The 18553-nt window shown below is 37.0% G+C and overlaps 1 protein-coding gene across 7 annotated transcripts in view; it reads right to left on the bottom strand.

Moving 5' to 3' along the window:
- The window catches only part of CPED1 (cadherin like and PC-esterase domain containing 1), a 300373-nt gene that overhangs the window by 150554 nt on the left and 131266 nt on the right, over nucleotides 1-18553 (bottom strand). For all 7 annotated transcript variants that reach the window (XM_067746835.1, XM_067746829.1, XM_067746831.1 and 4 more), the window contains 5 exons: nucleotides 17987-18156; nucleotides 14208-14278; nucleotides 12693-12743; nucleotides 8056-8242; nucleotides 6885-7053 (listed from right to left, as the gene is read on the bottom strand). In XM_067746835.1, coding sequence (XP_067602936.1) covers nucleotides 6885-7053; nucleotides 8056-8242; nucleotides 12693-12743; nucleotides 14208-14278; nucleotides 17987-18156 — 648 coding nt within the window. The remainder of the gene's footprint in view (nucleotides 1-6884; nucleotides 7054-8055; nucleotides 8243-12692; nucleotides 12744-14207; nucleotides 14279-17986; nucleotides 18157-18553) is intronic.

The raw sequence follows: 18553 nt of genomic DNA, 5'->3' as shown, positions 1-18553 counted from the left end.
GTCTGGCCTTGCATTTAGGTATTTAATCCATTTTGAGTTTATTTTTCTGTACGGTGTTAGGGAGTGTTCTAATTTCATTCTTTTACATGTAGCTGTCCAGTTTTCCCAGCACCACTTATTGAAGAGGCTGTCCTTTCTCCACTGTACATTCCTGCCTCCTTTATCAAAAATAAGGTGACCATACGTGCATGGGTTTATCTCTGGGTTTTCTATTATGTTCCATTGATCTATATTTCTGTATTTGTGCCAGTACCATACTATCTTGATTACTGTAGCTTTGTAGTATAGTCTGAAGTCCAAGATCCTGATTCCTCCAGCTCCGTTTTTCTTTCTTAAGATTGCTTTGGCTATTCGGGGTCTTTTGTGTCTCCATACAAATTGTGAAATTTTTTGTTCTAGTTCTGTGGAAAATGCCATTGATAGTTTGATGGGGATTGCCTTGAATCTGTAGATTGCTTTGGGTAGTATAGTCATTTTCACAATGTTGACTCTTCTAATCCAAGAACATGGTATACCTCTCCATCTGTTTGTATCATCTACAATTTCTTTCATCAGTGTATTTTATTCTTTTTGTTGCAATGGTAAATGGGAATGTTTCCTTAATTTCTCTTTCAGATTTTTTCATCATTAGTGTATAGGAATGCAAGAGATTTCTGTGCATTAATTTTGTATCCTGCTACTTTACCAAATTCATTGATTAGCTCTAGTAGTTTTCTGGTAGAGTCTTTAGGATTCTCTATGTACAGTATCATGTCATCTGCAAACAGTGACAGTTTTACTTTTTCTTTTCCGATTTGGATTCCTTTTATTTATTTTTCTTCTCTGATCGCTGAGGCTAAAACTTCCAACACTATGTTGAATAACAGTGGTGAGAGTGGACAACCTTGTCTTGTTCCTGATCTTAGTGGAAGGGTTTCAGTTTTTCACCGTTGGGAACGATGTTGGCTGTGGGTTTGTCATATATGGCCCTTATTATGTTGAGGTAGGTTCCCTCTATGCCTACTTTCTGGGGCTTTTTTTAATCATAAATAGGTGTTGAATTTTGTCAAAAGTTTTTTCTGCACCTATTGAGATGATCATATGGTTCTTCTCTTTCAATTTGCTAATATGGTTTATCATATTGATTGATTTGCATGTATTGAAGAATCCTTGCATTCCTGGGATAAACCTCACTTGATCATGGTGTATGATCCTTTTAATGTGCTGTTGGATTCTGTTTGCTAGTATTTTGTTGAGGATTTTTGTATCTATGTTCATCAGTGATATTGGCCTGTATTTTCTTTCTTTCTGACATCTTTGTCTGGTTTTGGTATCAGGGTGATGGTGGCCTTGTAGATTGAGCTTGGGAGTGTTCTTCCCTCTGTTGTATTTTGTAAGAGTTTGAGAAGGATGGGTGTTAGCTCTTCTCTAAATGTTTGATAGAATTCGCCTGTGAAACCATCTGGTCCTGGGCTTTTGTTTGTTGGAGGATATTTAATCACAGTCTCAATTTCAGTGCTTGTGATTGGTCTGTTTATATTTTCTATTTCTTCCTGGTTCAGTCTCAGAAGGTTGTGCTTTTGTAAGAATTTGTCCTTTTCTTCCAGGTTGTCCATTTTATTGGCACAGAATTGCTTGTAGAAATCTCATGATGATCCTTTGCATTTCTGCAGTGTCAGTTGTTACTTCTCCTTTTTAATTTCTAATTCTATTGATTTGCGTCTTCTCCCTTTTTTTCTTGATGTGTCTACCTAATGGTTTATCAATTTTGTTTATCTTCTAAAAGAAACAGCTTCATTTTTACTGATCTTTGTTATCATTTCCTTCATTTCTTTTTCATTTATTTCTGATCTGATCTTTGTGATTTCTTTCCTTCTGCTAACTTTGGGGGTTTTTTGTTCTTCTTTCTCTACTTGCTTTAAGTGTAAGGTTAGGTTGTTTATTTGAGATGTTTCTTATTTCTTGAGGTAGGATTGCATTGCTATAAAATTCCCTCTTAGAATTGCTCTTGCTGCATCCTGTAGGTTTTGGGTCATCGTGTTTTCATTGTCATTTGTTTCTAGGTATGTTTTTATTTTCACTTTGATTTCTTCAGTGATCTCTTGGTTATGAAGTAGTGTACTGTTTAGCTTCCATGTGTTTGTAGATTTTACATTTTTTTCCCTGTAATTGATATCTCGTCTCAGCATTGTGGTTGGAAAAGATAACTGATATGATTTGAATTTTCTTAAATTTACCACAGCTTGATTTGTGACCCAAGATATGATCTATCCTGGAGAATGTTCCATGAGCACTTGCGAAGAAAGTGTATTCTGTTGTTTTTGGATGGAATGCCCTATAAATGTCAATTAAGTCCATCTTATTTAATATATCATTTAAAGCTTGTGTTTCCTTATTTATTTTCATTGTGGATGATCTGTCCATTAGTGTAAGTGGGCTGTTAAAGTCCCCTACTATGATTGTGTTACTGTCGATGTCCCCTTTTATGGCTGTTAGCATTTGCCTTATGTATTGAGGTGCTCCTATGCTGGGTGCATAAATACTTACAATTGTTATATATTCTTTGTGGATTGATTCCTTGCTCATTATGTAGTGTCCTTCTTTGTCTCGTATAACAGTCTATATTTTAAAGTCTATTTTGTCTGATATGAGAATTGCTGCTCCAGCTTTCTTTTGCTTTACGTTTGCATGGAATACCTTTTCCATCCCCTCACTTTCAGTCTGTATGTGTCCCTTGGTCTGAAGTGGGTCTCTTGGAGACAGCATGTATACGGGTCTTGTTTTTGTAACCATTCAGCCAGTCTGTGTCTTTTGGTTGGAGCATTTAATTCATTTACATGTAAGGTAATTATCGATATGTATGTTCCTATTGCCATTTTCTTTGTTTTGGGTTTGTTATTGTAGGTCTTTTCCTTCTCTTGTGTTTCCTGCCTCGAGAAGTTCCTTTAACCTTCGTTGTAAAGCTGGTTTGGTGGTGCTGAATTCTCTTAGCTTTTGCTTGTCTGTAAAGGTTTTAATTTCTCCATCAAATCTGAATGAGATCCTTGCTGGGAAGAATAATCTTGGTTGTAGCTTTTTCCTTTTCATCAATTTAAATACGTCCTGCTACTCCCTTCTGGCTTGCAGAGTTTCTGCTGAAATATCAGCTGTTACCTTATGGGGATTCCCTTGTATGTTATTTGTTGCTTTTCCCTTGCTGCTTTTAATATTTTTTCTTTGTACTTAATTTTTGATAGTTTGATTAATATGTGTCTTGGTGTGTTTCTCCTTGGATTTATCTGGTATGGGACTCTCTGCGCTTCCTGGACTTGATTAACTATTTCCTTTCCCAAATTAGGGAAGTTTTCAACTATAATCTCTTCAAATATTTTCTCAGTCTCTTTCTTTTTCTCTTCTTCTTCTGGCACCCCTAGAATTAGAATGTTCATGCGTTTAATGTTGTCCCAGAGGTCTCTGAGACTATCCTCAATTCTTTTCATTCTCTTTTCTTTATTCTGCTCTGCAGTAGTTATTTCCACTATTTTATCTTCCAGGTCACTTATCCATTCTTCTGCCTCAGTTATTCTGCTATTGATTCCTTCTAGAGAATTTCTAATTTCATTTATTGTGTTGTTCATCATTGTTTGCTTGCTCTTTAGTTCTTCTAGGTCCTTGTTAAACGTTTCTTGTATTTTCTCCATTCTATTTCCAAGATTTTGGATATCTTTACTATCATTACTCTGAATTCTGTTTCACGTAGACTGCCTATTTCCTCTTCATTTGTTTGGTCTGGTGGAGTTTTACTTTGCTCCTTCATCTGCTGTGTGTTTCTCTGTCTTCTCATTTGGCTTAACTTGCTGTGTTTGGGGGCTCCTTTTCACAGCCTGCAAGTTTGTAGTTCCCGTTGTTTTTGGTGTCTGCCCCCAGCAGGTAAGGTTGGTTCAGTGGCTTGTGTAGGCTTCCTGGTGGAGGGGACTGGTGCCCGTGTTCTGGTGGATGAGGCTGGGTCTTGCCTTTCTGGGGGGCAGGACTGCATCCGGTAGTGTGTTTTGGGGTGTCTGTGACCTTATTATGATTTTAGGCAGCCTCTCTGATAACAGATGGGGTTGTGTTCCTGTCTTGCTATTTGTTTGGCATAGGGTGTCCAGCACTGTAGCTTGCTGCTCGTTGAGTGGGGCTGGGTCTTTGCATTGAGATGGAGATCTCTGGGAGATTTTCGCCGTTTGATATTATGTGGAGCTGGGAGGTCTCTGGTGGACCAAAGTCCTGAACTCAGCTCTCCCACCTCAGAGGCACAAGCCTGACACCAGGCTGGAGCACCAAGACCCTGTCAGCCACACGGCTCAGAAGAAAAGGGAGAAAAAGAGAAAGAAAGAAAAAATAAAATAAAATAAAAAACTTATTAAAATAAAAAATAATTAGTAAAAATTAAAAAAAAAATTTAATAAAAAATGAAAAAAAAAGAACGAAAGAAGAGAGCAACCAAACCAAAAACAAATCCACCAATGATAACAAGCGCTAAAAACTGTATTAAAAAAAGAAAGAAAGAAAACGGACAGGCAGACCCTAGGTCAAATGGTAAAAGCAAAGCTATACAGACAAAATCACACAAAGAAGCATACACATTCACACTCATAAAAAGAGAAAAAGGAAATATATATATATATATATATATGTAAGAGACAAAGGAAGAGAGCAACCGAATCAATAAACAAATCTACCAGTGATAATAAACTCTAAATCCTAAACTAAGATAAACATAAAACCAGAAACCAGTCAGTCACATACAGCAAACCCCAAGTGTACAGCCTCTCCCAAAGCCCACTGCCTCAATTTTGGTATGATTCGTTGTCTATTGAGGTATTCCACAGATGCAGGGTACATCAAGTTGATTGTGGAGATTTAATCCGCTGCTTCTGAGGCTGCTGGGAGAGATTTCCCTTCCTCTTCTTTGTTCGCACAGCTCCTGGGGTTCAGCTTTGGATTTGGCCGTGCCTCTGCATGTAAGTCGCCTGATAGCATCTGTTCTTTGCTCAGACAGGACGGGGTTAAAGGAGCAGCTGATTTGGGGGCTCCGGCTCACTCAGGCCAGGGGGAGGGAGGGGTGAGGATGCGGGGCGAGCCTGTGGCGGCAGAAGCCGGCATGACGTTGCACCAGCCTGAGGCGCACCATGCATTCTCCCAGGAAGTTGTCCCTGGATCCCGGGACCCTGGCAGCGGCGGGCTGCACAGGCTCCTGGGAGGGGTGGTGTGGATAGTGACCTGTGCTCGCACACAGGCTTCTTGGTGGCGGCTGCAGCAGCCTTAGCGTCTCATCCCCGTCTCTGGGGTCTGCGCTGATAGCGGCAGCTCGTGCCTGTCTCTGGAGCTCGTTTACGCAGTGCTCTGAATCCCCACTCCTTGCGCACCCGAAACAATGGTCTCTTGCCTCTTAGGCAGGTCCAGAGTTTTCCCGGACTCCCTCCCAGCTAGCCGTGGTGGACTAGCCCCCTTCAGGCTATGTTCACGCAGCCAACCCCAGTCCTCTCCCTGCGCTCCGACCGAAGCCCGAGCCTCAGCTCCCAGCCCCCACCGGCCCTGGCGGGTGAGCAGACAAGCCTCTCGGGCTGGTGAGTGCCGGTCGGCCCCGATCCTCTGTGCAGGAATCTCTCCACTTTGCCCTCTGCACCCTTGTTGCTGCGCTCTCCTCCGTGGCTCTGAAGCTTCCCCGCTCTGCTACCCACAGTCTCCTCCCGTGAAGGGGCTTCCTAGTGTGTGGAAACCTTTCCTCCTTCACAGCTCCCTCCCACTGACAATTGGAGCAGAGACTTCTAAGTGTCAATGCAAGGTGTACCTGCAGGAACAGGCAGGACCAAGGTATGAAGGAGCTAACAGGGGCTGAGGGGAGACATCATAGTGGGAAGCACACCTTGGAAACAACCTCTGAAGCAACCTTTCTTTTATATTTTCTTGAAAAATAAAAATCTCAGCAATGAGTATCCTTACAAAATAGTGTTAAATTCTTGAGAAGAGATGAGATTGTGGTGGTGGTGGGTAGAGGGGAGAGAACACTCTATATGGCCACTACATTTAGGAAAACGTGGTATCCATCCTACTCACTGAGGCCCAGTCAGCCATTTCTCTCGTTTATTAACCATCTGTGGTTCATGCTCCCACTAGCATATCAATCACTGAGATACGACATAGGTGCAATTATTCTAAGTGGATTAGTAGATACGGTAAGAGTATCAATTACTACTTCCCTGGAATCACTTGTAGCCAGGGTGTATGATGTACGCAAATATAGAAGGTTATACACAGACTCCTAAAAAATGAAAACACAGAAGAAAGAACCACCAAATAAGACAAAGTCTCTGGGTAATGTTCACCCTCCTCCAAAATCAACAGGGCTACAGAATGGTACGTGTTGCTCACTGGAGCAACTGCAAACTTTGGAAATGAATAAGGTACAAGAAGTGAAGGCGAAATGTATCTACCCAAGGAAATTTAATTTCATTCATCTGGTATCCCTTTTATAAAATAGTTTCATAAATTTTCCTCTTATTCTTTAAAACAAATTCCACTGAATCTAGTTTAAAATTTCAAAGTAGTTCCAGGGCCAAATCCAAGAAACACAGCACAATTTAAACAGGAAATGTAAAACCAATTTCATAACTAAGTGTGAGTACTCAGACATTTTTTTCAATATTAACCACAATAAATCCACTGCACACTATAAGTGCAGGGAATAGCCACCACACTTAAAAGAAAATCACTCACAAAAAGGTATCTTAGATACCTGGCTGGTACTCTTTTTTGAAATGAGACCACAATTATTTGGATTTGAAAGCATCCACTTTTTTCTAATAATTTTCATTTGGCCTTTTTCACCTGGGTTAAAGGATCACTCCCAATTCAACCCATGTGCAAATGTAAAATTCACTTACCTGCACAAAACCGCATGCTGCGAAGTCCTCAAACAAAGGCAGACTTGGACGGTCTTCTCTATAGATGGTGAGTTTGTATGTAATCAGGGTCTCACCTTGGATTGGAGATTCATCCACCACAAGCATTGAGATTTTGTTCATCCCTAAGCCCAGAGGGTAGTTGGCAAAGCTGGAGAGAGAATGAGAGAGACAACCCAAATTGACTCATACATCAATATTTATTAAATGTATACAATTTTCATTAAAAACAGATAAGATCTGCACCATTTCATAAGAAACCTAAAATGTGAAAAAACTATTTTAACTTATGTTTCATTGTGCTTTGGTATACCAAGAGTTATCTTGCAGAGCAAGTCATGTCCCCTATCAATTACAGGGAAGGGAACTAATATTATTAACCACCTGTCAGGGTCATATATTATCTCATTTAATACTCACAACTCCATACAAAAACTATGATACTTCCCATTTTAAATATAGTAGAGTATAGTAGAGTCAGGGTTGGGATCCAGGTTGGCCTGACTTGAATCCTCTTTTCTTTCTATTATACTTTCTGAGCTCCCAGGAATGCTGGGTGCATTTCTTTCCATACAACATAGGAATATGAGTATATTTCTTGCCGTGGACATGGAATGTCATAAAATTCTATCTTCTGTTCAAATTATAAACCAAAGAGTTGATGACTCTCAAAAGAGTCAATAGAAAAAAATCCCATGAGACTAAGCAAGTTAGTGTTACTATGTCCACAAATTGTCACCAACATGTTTATTAAGTAATCAACACCTGAATCTTCAAAAACTTGAGGAGCTGGGTTGGGGTAGAGGAGGCTACTATTCAGAAGGGTGAACTCTTCAACTACCTAAAAACATAAAGATAACAATAAACTCAATTTTCCCTGAATGAGTCCTCTTTGATACTTTTCATATCACAAGATCCTCTCTTGTTACAACATTGTTACAAAGATTAAACACAAAGATTGTTAACAGATCAGTAGAGCACTCATGTGTTCTTTTTAACAACATGGCATCTGTAAAGCAGAGGTATTTCACACCCTGGCAATCCCTCCAACAGATCTTGTGCCTCAGGTTTTCTGAACCATCTTCAAAGGTTGCTTCCAAGGTGTGCTTCCCGCTACGATGTCTCCCCTCAGCCCCTGTCAGCTCCTTCATACCTTGGTCCTGCCCGTTCCTGCAGGTACACCTTGCACTGACACTTAGAAGTCTCTGCTCCAATTGTCAGCGTTACCACATCAAATGGGACTTCAGAGTAATAATCTTTGATCTTTGAGTTAAATTCAGGATTTAGTTCCAAATGCGGATGTGTGAAGATCTGCTTGATATGACATTGTGCATCTTTATCTGTTTAAAAAAATAAAACAATGATAGAAACACCTGCGGCATGGATAAATGTTTAAAAATCATATATGATTAAGGTTTTTAAAATTCTTTTGCATAACTTTAGTGATCACTGCTGATTTTCCATTTGGTCCTCTGGTCATAGTTGATTTGTGGCTTCAGCTGGGTTTTCTATTTGCCAAATTTTGTAGACCTTGCCTCATATAACAGTTGTTGACTTTAGTTGATATTTTTCGCTCAGCCTTTAAAAGTTTAAAGGCACAGAAGGTCAGAAAATGTTTCTCCAGTGGAATGATAACATTTCATAACATTTATTGCATATATCAAGCAACTGTGTAAATGGGGGGGAGATGACTCTGTGGGGTGGTGACAGAAGGATACCAGCAGGGAATAAGGAAAATTTCTTGATGGGAAGTGTCATTAAACTGCCATTGGATTGATATGTAGCTTACAGGCAGGAAGGTGAAGCAAAGAATGTGAAATCCAATATCATGCCAAACACTCAGACACAAAACCATGAGACCCCCTCCATACTCCGGCCACCTTAACCTAAGAAAGTACCCTAAAGTATAAGAAGGAAATGCTATCCTCTGCTCAACCCTGCTACAGAACCTAGCATATTATTTCATATAATTGATTCTAAGCCATTTAAAAAAAAATGTTTCTATTTGATAACTCAATTTTTTGCAAAAGTATCTTAGTGAGAAAAAACTAAAAACATGTTTCTAGGCACATACACCAGCCACTGCTAAACTATATTATGTTCATATTTGAAATAAACAAATTACTCAAAAGCAAATGTTTTTCAAAGAAATATTAACAAGTATTTTGTGCCAGAAATACTTTTCAACAGTCAACAAAATTCCAGTAAAGGTAAACATAGGAAATTCTATAAAAACCAGTAAAATGAAAATGTCTTCTGTTGCCTTTAAATAAGATGTTCAATGATGTTTAACATAGCGACAAAAAGGATAACACCAAATTTGCCACAGGAAGCTATACACCTGCACTTAAAGAAAAGTCGATTATCCTGTTAACTGCTGTCTCTTCCTCTATTGTTATAGAGCTATCACAACGATTTTTCTAAAATCACATCTGATGACTTGGCTTCAGTTCTTTAACAGTTTCTCATCACTGCCAGAATCTAGGCCAAGTTCCCAGTAAAGCTTACAAGGCATCTCATAACCACTTCCTTGGTTCTCCTTCCCATCTCCCATCACATCCTGGACTTTGTGATTCAACAATACCAAAAGTTTTATATTTCTCTGCCAGACACGGAGACAGATGCATCACCAAATCCATGGCAATGAATACCACCAACTTTATAGGTGTTTCATTCTAGTTCTGAGAACTAGGTGTCAGTTTAATTCCCATCGTGCCCTAAAATAATGAAAGTGAATAAATGTGTGTATTTCTGACCCACATTCTAGGAGAGTTTTCTCAGCTGGTCAAAGAAAAAACTACTCTGGTACAAATTAGGAACAATAATAATAAAATAGATATATTGTAATTTCATTTCAGGGAAAAGTCAATAAAAATTAGTCAGTTTGGTTGAATAACTCAATGAATTGGGTAAATACCTGCTTGATTGACTTTACTAGTTACGAAAGATTCTATCTGGGTGACAGATGTAGGTGGACTTCATCTATAATTTCAATAATCCTACCAGCTCATAAATTTTTTTATAATGAAAGAGAAAAAAATGAAAGAATAAGGGTGAGACTGTATTATTAGATTTAACCTTGAAAAGGACCATAGCTTTTCATTTGAATTCAACCACTTATTAATAACACATTCATTTTTTCATCAAAGATTTTTTTTTTCTGGTATAGTCTATGTTCAAGGCACTGAGATAAGCACAGTAAAAACAGGTTACTTTTGGTCATGAGATCTGATTCAAATGGAGACTGTGAACCCAATCTAACACTTTAAACAAGCTGGAGTTCAGGGATATGGAATGTGCTTTCAAAAGCACCATTTCTTAGGCAGAAAGGGAATATGAATACGTGCGCTACACTTTTATGCTCAGAACCAGTTAGATGGATAACAAAGTGGAAGATTTTTTTCAAAATAGTAATCAGAGGAAATGTATTCATACTTTAACTTTATATATTTTAATAAAATAGTCACTGAGAGTTAATTTCCTCGCAGTTTATACTTTCACTTAATAGTGAACATTTTCAATGGGGCCTGTCCATTACAACACTGAAACTCAGCCCTAAATGAAAGAAAATGTGTAATCATTCTCTTAAGCAAGATTTTAGCAAGTGCTTGTTTTTGGTTTCATCAGAAACTCTTTACCTCTGGCTTATGTACTGCATCCTAGACCCCCGCTTGAAAGCTGATTTTGTCCTGACATCATCTTCCAACTGAATCATCAGTGGTGCTGCCTACAAACACCTGGTGTTTCCTTGGCATCCTTCCCAATCCAGTCCCAACCTGTCTCAGGCCAGCTTACATTAGCTCTGCAGAGAACCCACTGTGAGGTAAGGTGGTAGCAGGCTGCTTAACGTATTTGGCAAGTATATATGGGAAAGCTGTTTGAAGTCTTGGTTGCTTTTAATGGATTTCTTTTAACTGCAGAATTTTGTTGCCCTCTTGAGGGATAATCATAACTCATATTAAACACAAAAACAGCCTAGACACTGAAAGATAATCCCACTTGTTCTAAAGCATCGAGTTATTTTTTTAAAATCTTATACCGTAAAAATAGGAATATTAACTTTGAAGACCCAGGTAGGACTAGTTTTTAATCAACATAAAAATATGAACAAAGTTGAAGAGCTTATTTAACGTGTTTGTATCCTCTACCCTATGCTACCTGAAAACTAAAAAAAAAAAAAAAAAAAAAAAAGAGATTAATTTGTACAATCGTTCCTCTTATAAATGAGAAAACAAAAGACCAAAGAGGTGAAGTGGCTTTCCTGATCTAACCCAGATCCTGGCACACTAGACGCTCAACGAATGTTCATTCTAACCTTGCTCCTAGTTTTCTCAAAACTAGTCCTTTTCTCACTACACACTGGGTACCAGCCTCCCAAGAGAACTGAGTAGCATGTATTTTTCTAGAAGTGGGAGATTGGATGATAAATGCAGGGAGGGAATAGTGTAAGTATATCTGTTACTTTTCCCTGATTCAAAGTGCTATTTTTTTAATTGGATGTATTTGTTGATTCTATTAAACCACATTATTGTATCACCTCTCAACCTATCGTGATTTTAATGATAGTGTTAAAACACAGTGAATGAATTAAATTGCATTTTAGAAGAGACAAATTAGATTTATTAAATTGGAAGACTTCTATTTATCATAAATTAGATCTTAGTCCATAAATTTTATTGTTTTCACCTTTAATGTTTTATCAGAATAGATTTTTTTCTGAAAGGCTAAATTTTCTGTGTATGTTTCAGCACCAATTATATATATATACACATATATATGTTAAAAACGTATACACTGCCAAAAAACAAACCTGATAAATAGAATTCTTATTTTTCCATCATATTATTATAGGATATTAAGATAATACATGAGCCTTGGACAAAGAATCTGAAGACCCATTTTCATGATCCAGCTCGTGCATTTAATAGCACTGTGGTCTTGGAAAAGTCAGTAAGATTCCCTAGAATGATATATTTGCAAGACCACTGGAATAATACTGACCAGAATGAAGAAAATTATTTAAAATTTTAAAAATCTATATAATACTTAAAATATATTACTATTATATATGTATTTATATTATTGATTATACCTTGGTTAAAAAAATCATGAATTTTAAGAAAAGAAATTGAAATTTGGCTTAAAAACTCTCAATTGTGGGGTTTCCCTGGTGGTGCAGTGGTTGAGAGTCCGCCTGCCGATGCAGGGGACACGGGTTCGTGCCCCGGTCCAGGAATATCCCACATGCCACGGAGCGGCTGGGCCCATGAGCCATGGCCGCTGAGCCTGCGCGTCCAGAGCCTGTGCTCCGCAAACGGGAGAGGCCACAACAGTGAGAGGCCCGCGTACCGCAAAAAAATAAAACAAACAAAAAAAACCAAACTCTCAATTGTTATAAAGAAAACTCAAATCAAGTACTATCCATTATATCAACAATCTGGGAGAAAAGGATCACTGTTGGGTAGTGAGAGTCCTAAAAATCAATATATAGAGGAGATGCCAAGCTCTTCCATCTGAGAGTCCCCAAGGCAAAGCATTAGCACCGTTAGGGCCCCTCAAAATAAGTTTGGAAGTTACTGCCTTTAAATATAAAAATATAATATTTGATTTTCAAAAATGGAAAATTAAAAATCTTTTTATACAAAAGTAGCAAACATGAATTCATTCAGAAATCTCATAACTTCTGAAAATTTACATAAAATACAGTATCAGCCTAAAGATGTCCCAATATGATGATTTATTCAACCTAACTGTTGATTATGATTCTGAAGCACTTTCATTGGAACTCACCATTAATGCAATGTATTTCTTTGGTTTCATTAATAATTTGTGGAACTGCAGCTAAAAAAAGAAATGTAAATTAAAAAATGAAACTATTAATCAAAATAAAAAGAATACATATTCAGGTATCTGAAACTCAGGATAATTTAATAAAACACATATTTTATTATTTAATTTTTATTACATCAGAAAGCACTTCTAAGTTAAACTGAAAGCTAGAGTAAAACAAAAGAAGCTATTTGGTTCAAATTGCAGAAAAATAATTATTTCAAATAAGAAAATATTAAGGGAGAAAAATGAATGGTCTAAATGCCATCTATTGCTTGAAGTTGATCTATCAGAATTCCTCTAGTTCTATGATCTTATGGCTATAATTTCTCAAATCATTAGAATTACATAAATTCCATCCAGTTGGTTCCACTGATATTTACTTTGTTTCTAAATTCAACTAAACATTTATCTAAAAGACTTCTTAATAAATACCAATGGGACAAACGAGTGAATAAAAACAGAGTGCATAAAGAAATCATTTAGAGAAGAAAAAAATGGTGGGAGAGAGAAAGACAATCAGAACAGCAGTTTAACATCAGTTCTTCCCTGACCTTATTGATTGATTCATTTTATTATCAAACATTAGCATGCCTCAGAATCATCTGAAGGGCTTGTTAAAATAAAGAATACCGGGCCTTATACCCAGAAATTCTGATTCAGTAGATCTGAATTTTCCAAGCTTCCCAGATGATGCTGATGTTGTTGGTTTAGGGGCTACACACCCAGAACCACTACATTGGATTAAACCTTGATATGTAATAGGAAAACTTGGATTTTTTAAAAAAATGTAGACACATGTACTTCTTTTCATTTTTTCTTCTGAAAATTAGAAACATTTTCTTTTCATGTGACATAAAGCTCAGATGTTCTTTAGAAGGGAAAAAACTGAAAATTGAGATAAGCTTAAGAGAGAAAATCAAAATCACCATTAATTTTCCTTAAGGTCCATATTGCTTGTAGCCAATTGTTTCATTTAATAATATATCTTAAACATCTTTAATGTATAGCTATTTTCCCACAATATTAGAATGGCTTTATAGTAATTTATTGGATGACTATAGCTTAATCCAATCCACTATTATTGCAATAATGGTAGTTGCTATTTTTTTCATTTATTAGTAATTTATGTAATTAAATTTTTGTGTACGTTCTTAATCATTTCCTTAAAATGAATATCTGGAAGTGAAATTTCTGGTATGTAAGAACAACTTTTAAAGCTTTTCTTACATGTTGTTAAACGGCCCCTTAAGAAAGATTGTTCTAAATTATACACCCACCAGCAACATGAGAATACTCATTTTCCTACACTCTTCCCAACTCTATTATCTTCAAGAGGAAAAATCTTTCCAAATTTGAGGGAAAACAGCATTTTCCAGTTTAATTTTGATTGCTAATAAAGCTAAACATTTTTTATGTTTTTGGCCACACAATACTTGTTTTTCATGTAGAAAGAAGTGGGACTACATCCTTTACCTTTTTTATTTTCAATTGCATTAAATGGTACTTGTGGTTTTTTCATGTTCTCATCCTCTGCGAAAGAATTCCTGTGAATGCAATATCAAACATCTCTGGATCAATGCACTGAACAAAATTCATGGAAATTACATCTAACACACTATCTTTTTTCCTGTGTGTGAGCACAGTTATTTTGATGAACACAAAGAAAAACTTTCTGGATTTCATTCCTCAAAACTGGCAATCTTGTCTCAAGTGAGGTGGATGGAAATCTCATCATCTTTAATCAGCAGAAGCACATTTGAAGAAAGCCAGGGCAAAAAGTCACTCTTTGGTCCAAAAGGGAACAATCTCTGATAGCCTAGGTCCAACTGAAGTGATTCAGAAACACACATTCCTATTGGAATCTGTTTGGCTAAAATTACAAAGTCTTGAAGCAAGAAGCCTTGGAAACTCTGAGACACAGACTGAGAAGAACATCCATATAATCTAAGAAATTGAAGCGTACCATGCAGAAAGTGACCTGTCCTGCCAAGGATTCTATCCTTAAACTCTGATGAACAGGAATGAATTTTAAGGGTTAGTTATATCTTGGTGTGTTTGCCTCATTTTTCTGTTGTATAACTAAATGCTCAGCCAGATTGGCCTTTAAATCCTCAAATTTGGGACCAAAGTAATCTTAAGTTGCAGACAGAAAAATTGCTGGTCCTGATGATAGAGAATACTGGACAGGAGGTGACTTCACTTCACTGTGCTGGGTTGTGAGGCTCCATTTCTACTCCAGAGAAACAGAGATAACAACACTGGCCTTACTTCACAAGGATGCTATGAAGATTCAATCAAACGCTCTGTGTTAAATTACATTTTATAAAGATTTATTGTTCCAGATATTGTACTGTACTAGTAGAGATGAATAAGGCATTTTCAATTCCCTTAAAATATAAGCATCAGATAGGAAATTAAGAAGCATCAAGGAACTAAAACTATAGTTAATGTTGGGAGGTGTGATCGTGTTATTGCAGTTTTATTTTTAAAGTCTTTTTTTCCCTTTAGTATATGCAACGATGTAATCAGGGGTGAAAAATTATGATGTCTAGGACTTTAAAATAACTTTCCTCCTCCGAGGAATGAAGAAATAGATAAAGCAAGCATGGGGTGAGATACGTTTACTTGAAGTCTGAGTGCCAGGCCAAGGTAAAAAAAAAAAATCTCTGATTTCATATGAAGTAAACACTCTAAACAAAGCTCATAAAAGATACAACCCTGAAATGCATGTAAACTGAATTTTAGAAATGTTACTATCTTAATGGAATGGGATGTTTTGTATGTTTACTCATCCTGCAAGTGATTTCTTGTGTAATTTTGTGAATAACTTATTTGTTTTGACAATGTGTATTTTCATGGAAAGCATGTGATTAGAGCAAATTACACTTGCTACTTTATTTCCAGTAAAGTGAAAATTAGCAGAGAGTACACACACATTGATTTTAGTGTTTTCATTCTGTTAAGATTTCCACTAATTCTGTTGGGACCTCTGGATTCTGAGCCTCAGGGCACAGACATAAGTGTCACTTTTTCTAAATGTTGCTTTTTTGACTTTATTTCTCCTCACCTTGTTGCTATAAGCAGATGATCTTTATTTAAAAGGGTGGAGGAAGGCATTAAACCCCACAGATAGTACAGGTACGTAAAATTGGCTTTTTTGGTATGAAAAACTGGAGAAGACCATTGTGAAGATAAGGGCAATTATGAATGACTACACGTGATCTTCCTGTCAGCATGAGGTCTTGGTGTAAAGCACTGGACGACGGGCAAAAGGCCAGGGCCCTAGTCTCAACTCAAGTAGCTGCGTGGCTTGGGCAAATAACCCATCTTCTCAGCACCTCAGTTTCCTCATCTGGAAAATGTGTATCATATGCATCCTCCTTGTAATACACATGAATGATAATTAAATATATATACATTCACTGGTAAACTTGAAGATAATTAGAATTGAGTATTCTTTCTTAAAATGTTCTAGAAACAATTTATGTAATTGTTTCTTGATAAAGACTTCAAGTTTACTTATCTTAGTGTTAACTTAGATAAAGCTTTCATACTTACCTTGATTTTCCTATAAATGAAAGAAAAACATATACCCCATTTGTCGATGCTGAAGTGACTTTTGGATGGTATAGGAACAGGAAACCGAAAGTATATTAATATTTACTACCTATCTGGTCTGCAGCACACCACACACTATGCAGTACATGATGGAGGTTATCTTATGTAATCTTGAAACAATACTTGGTAGGTGGTATAATCCATATTTTACAGGTATGGAAACTGAGACTCAGAGGAAAATCTTACCTGCTGTAATTAATAAACTCTAGAGTTGGGATTTTTGAATCCAAGTCTGTCTGATTCAAAAAGGTCCTGACTTTTTCTAACTATATTTAAAACTGACCTTTAGTAAATTTCATTGTTGGAAGGAATCAGTTAGGGTTAGAATTAGGCTTAAATTCAATATTCTGAAATTAAGTCAATTGCTTAACCTTATAACAAATGTGGACCTTGAGACAAATTTTGGGAATAAACTTTCCAAAGCTTGCATATCTCAAAGGAACTCACCCAAAGTTAAAAACCATACTTAAGTAGACTCCTTGGTAAATCAAGTCTGTTCTTCCCTCATCGACAACAGTGAAAGAGACAGTCTTGGATTGAGTGAGTGCAAAGAACAAACAAAGGGACAGTAGGCTGTATTATTTAAAACCTAATTTTCAAACAAACAAACAAAACCTTCTATCAATCCTATTATTTCGGAGTATTGAGAGAATAAGGCCAGCTGCATAAAGATGTGGCAATTAAAGTGAGTTCTGGTCCTGGGAGATGTCCTATGAATTCTTTGAATATGTGATTACTTGTATTTTTGAACTATTAAAAAAATGTTTCTTATACGACTGTTTTCGCTGTCTCCCGAGGCAGAAGGAAATGAAGGACAAGTCAGTAGAATTGAGGCTGTTCGTGAGGGTAACTTCAGAGACACTGATGATCGTGCACAGCCATCTAGTCTTTCATTCCCTTGGGAGGTTAGGTTTACTTCTGTTTTCCTGGCAATAGACAAGTCAAATACTCACTTAATTCTATCATATAAAAGGGAAGCAGACTTAGCTGGCACCATAGGCACTGCCCCTTCCTCTGGCAACTGGGAGTGTTACTATGTTCTCTGGCCCAGCAACCCGCTTACTCACTCATTACTACCCCTCATTAGAATGGAAGTGGACATAGGAGGCCAAGGACCTTTTCTCCTGGCCGAATGCTTCTCTCTGAGATTCCATCTTCTAAAAAAAAAGTTCTAATCTTGCGGTAGAGACAGACATATTTATAAATTTGGATAGGTTTTGCCTAGAATAAAGTCATGCCTCAAAAACTCCAAATGAATGCTCATACTGTCTCGGGCTCCACTTTGACTGATGGTTCATAAAACAAATCTCACCTAATTCTCTCTGTCTGATGCTCCCGTAATTCAAGGATATATATCACAGGATGAAACTAGCTTGAAACTTTTAATTTTAAACATGACTTTTGAATGGAGTCAAGTCCTGATGGTTTGAAAAACTGTTGGATATATTTTTGTTACAGTGTTTGAAGACCACTAGAATCATTATGGTTTCAATGTTTTAAAGAAGCTTATTTTCCAGAGCATGAATTTTTGGACACACTTCTTTTTGTTGCTTTCTTTAATGTAGGCAATGCCTTTTGAAATCAATCTTTAGAGATTTTCGGGGTTGCACAATTCAAATTTGTGGCTCTCTTACCATTCCAGCGGGTGTGGCTGTGCCTTTTTATTCAGGAGCTGAAATTGTTCGAATACATTTAAAAGAGACCAGTATTGGGTCAGGATGGAACCAGGTTTCCCCACAGGATTTGCCATATCATGAAATTCACGCATCAAAGATTGAAGCCCAGGAGTAGTAGATGGGAAGAGCTGAGAAGGAATATTCGAAAGCAGAATATCAGAATAAGTTATCGAAAATAAAATGTAGTATTACTAGGAAAGGCCTTATATTTATTTATTCAGATATTTAAAAAATCAGATATTTATTTAAAATCCATTATCTAAACCATAATTTAATTTTCTGTGTTGCTGTCAAGGTAAATGCCACTTTTTATAAGGAACTAATTTTGCTGATGTTTATACTTTCAAATGGGGTGAATTTTATTTCTCTTTTCATTGAAAGGAAATGGATATCTGCTTTCTATAGATACCTGAAAACAGTTGAATAACAGTGAGTCAGCTAGCAGGAAAAATGAGGAGACATTCTCTTGGGTTACAAGTGCCTTACAAATCTCAGGGTGAGAGATATTAATCCTACCAAAAAAAA

This window comes from Pseudorca crassidens, chromosome 8, assembly GCF_039906515.1.
Source record: "Pseudorca crassidens isolate mPseCra1 chromosome 8, mPseCra1.hap1, whole genome shotgun sequence".
Lineage (NCBI taxonomy): Eukaryota > Metazoa > Chordata > Mammalia > Artiodactyla > Delphinidae > Pseudorca > Pseudorca crassidens.
The sequence above is the reverse complement of the archived record's forward strand: the minus strand, read 5'-3'. Positions and strand labels throughout refer to the sequence as shown.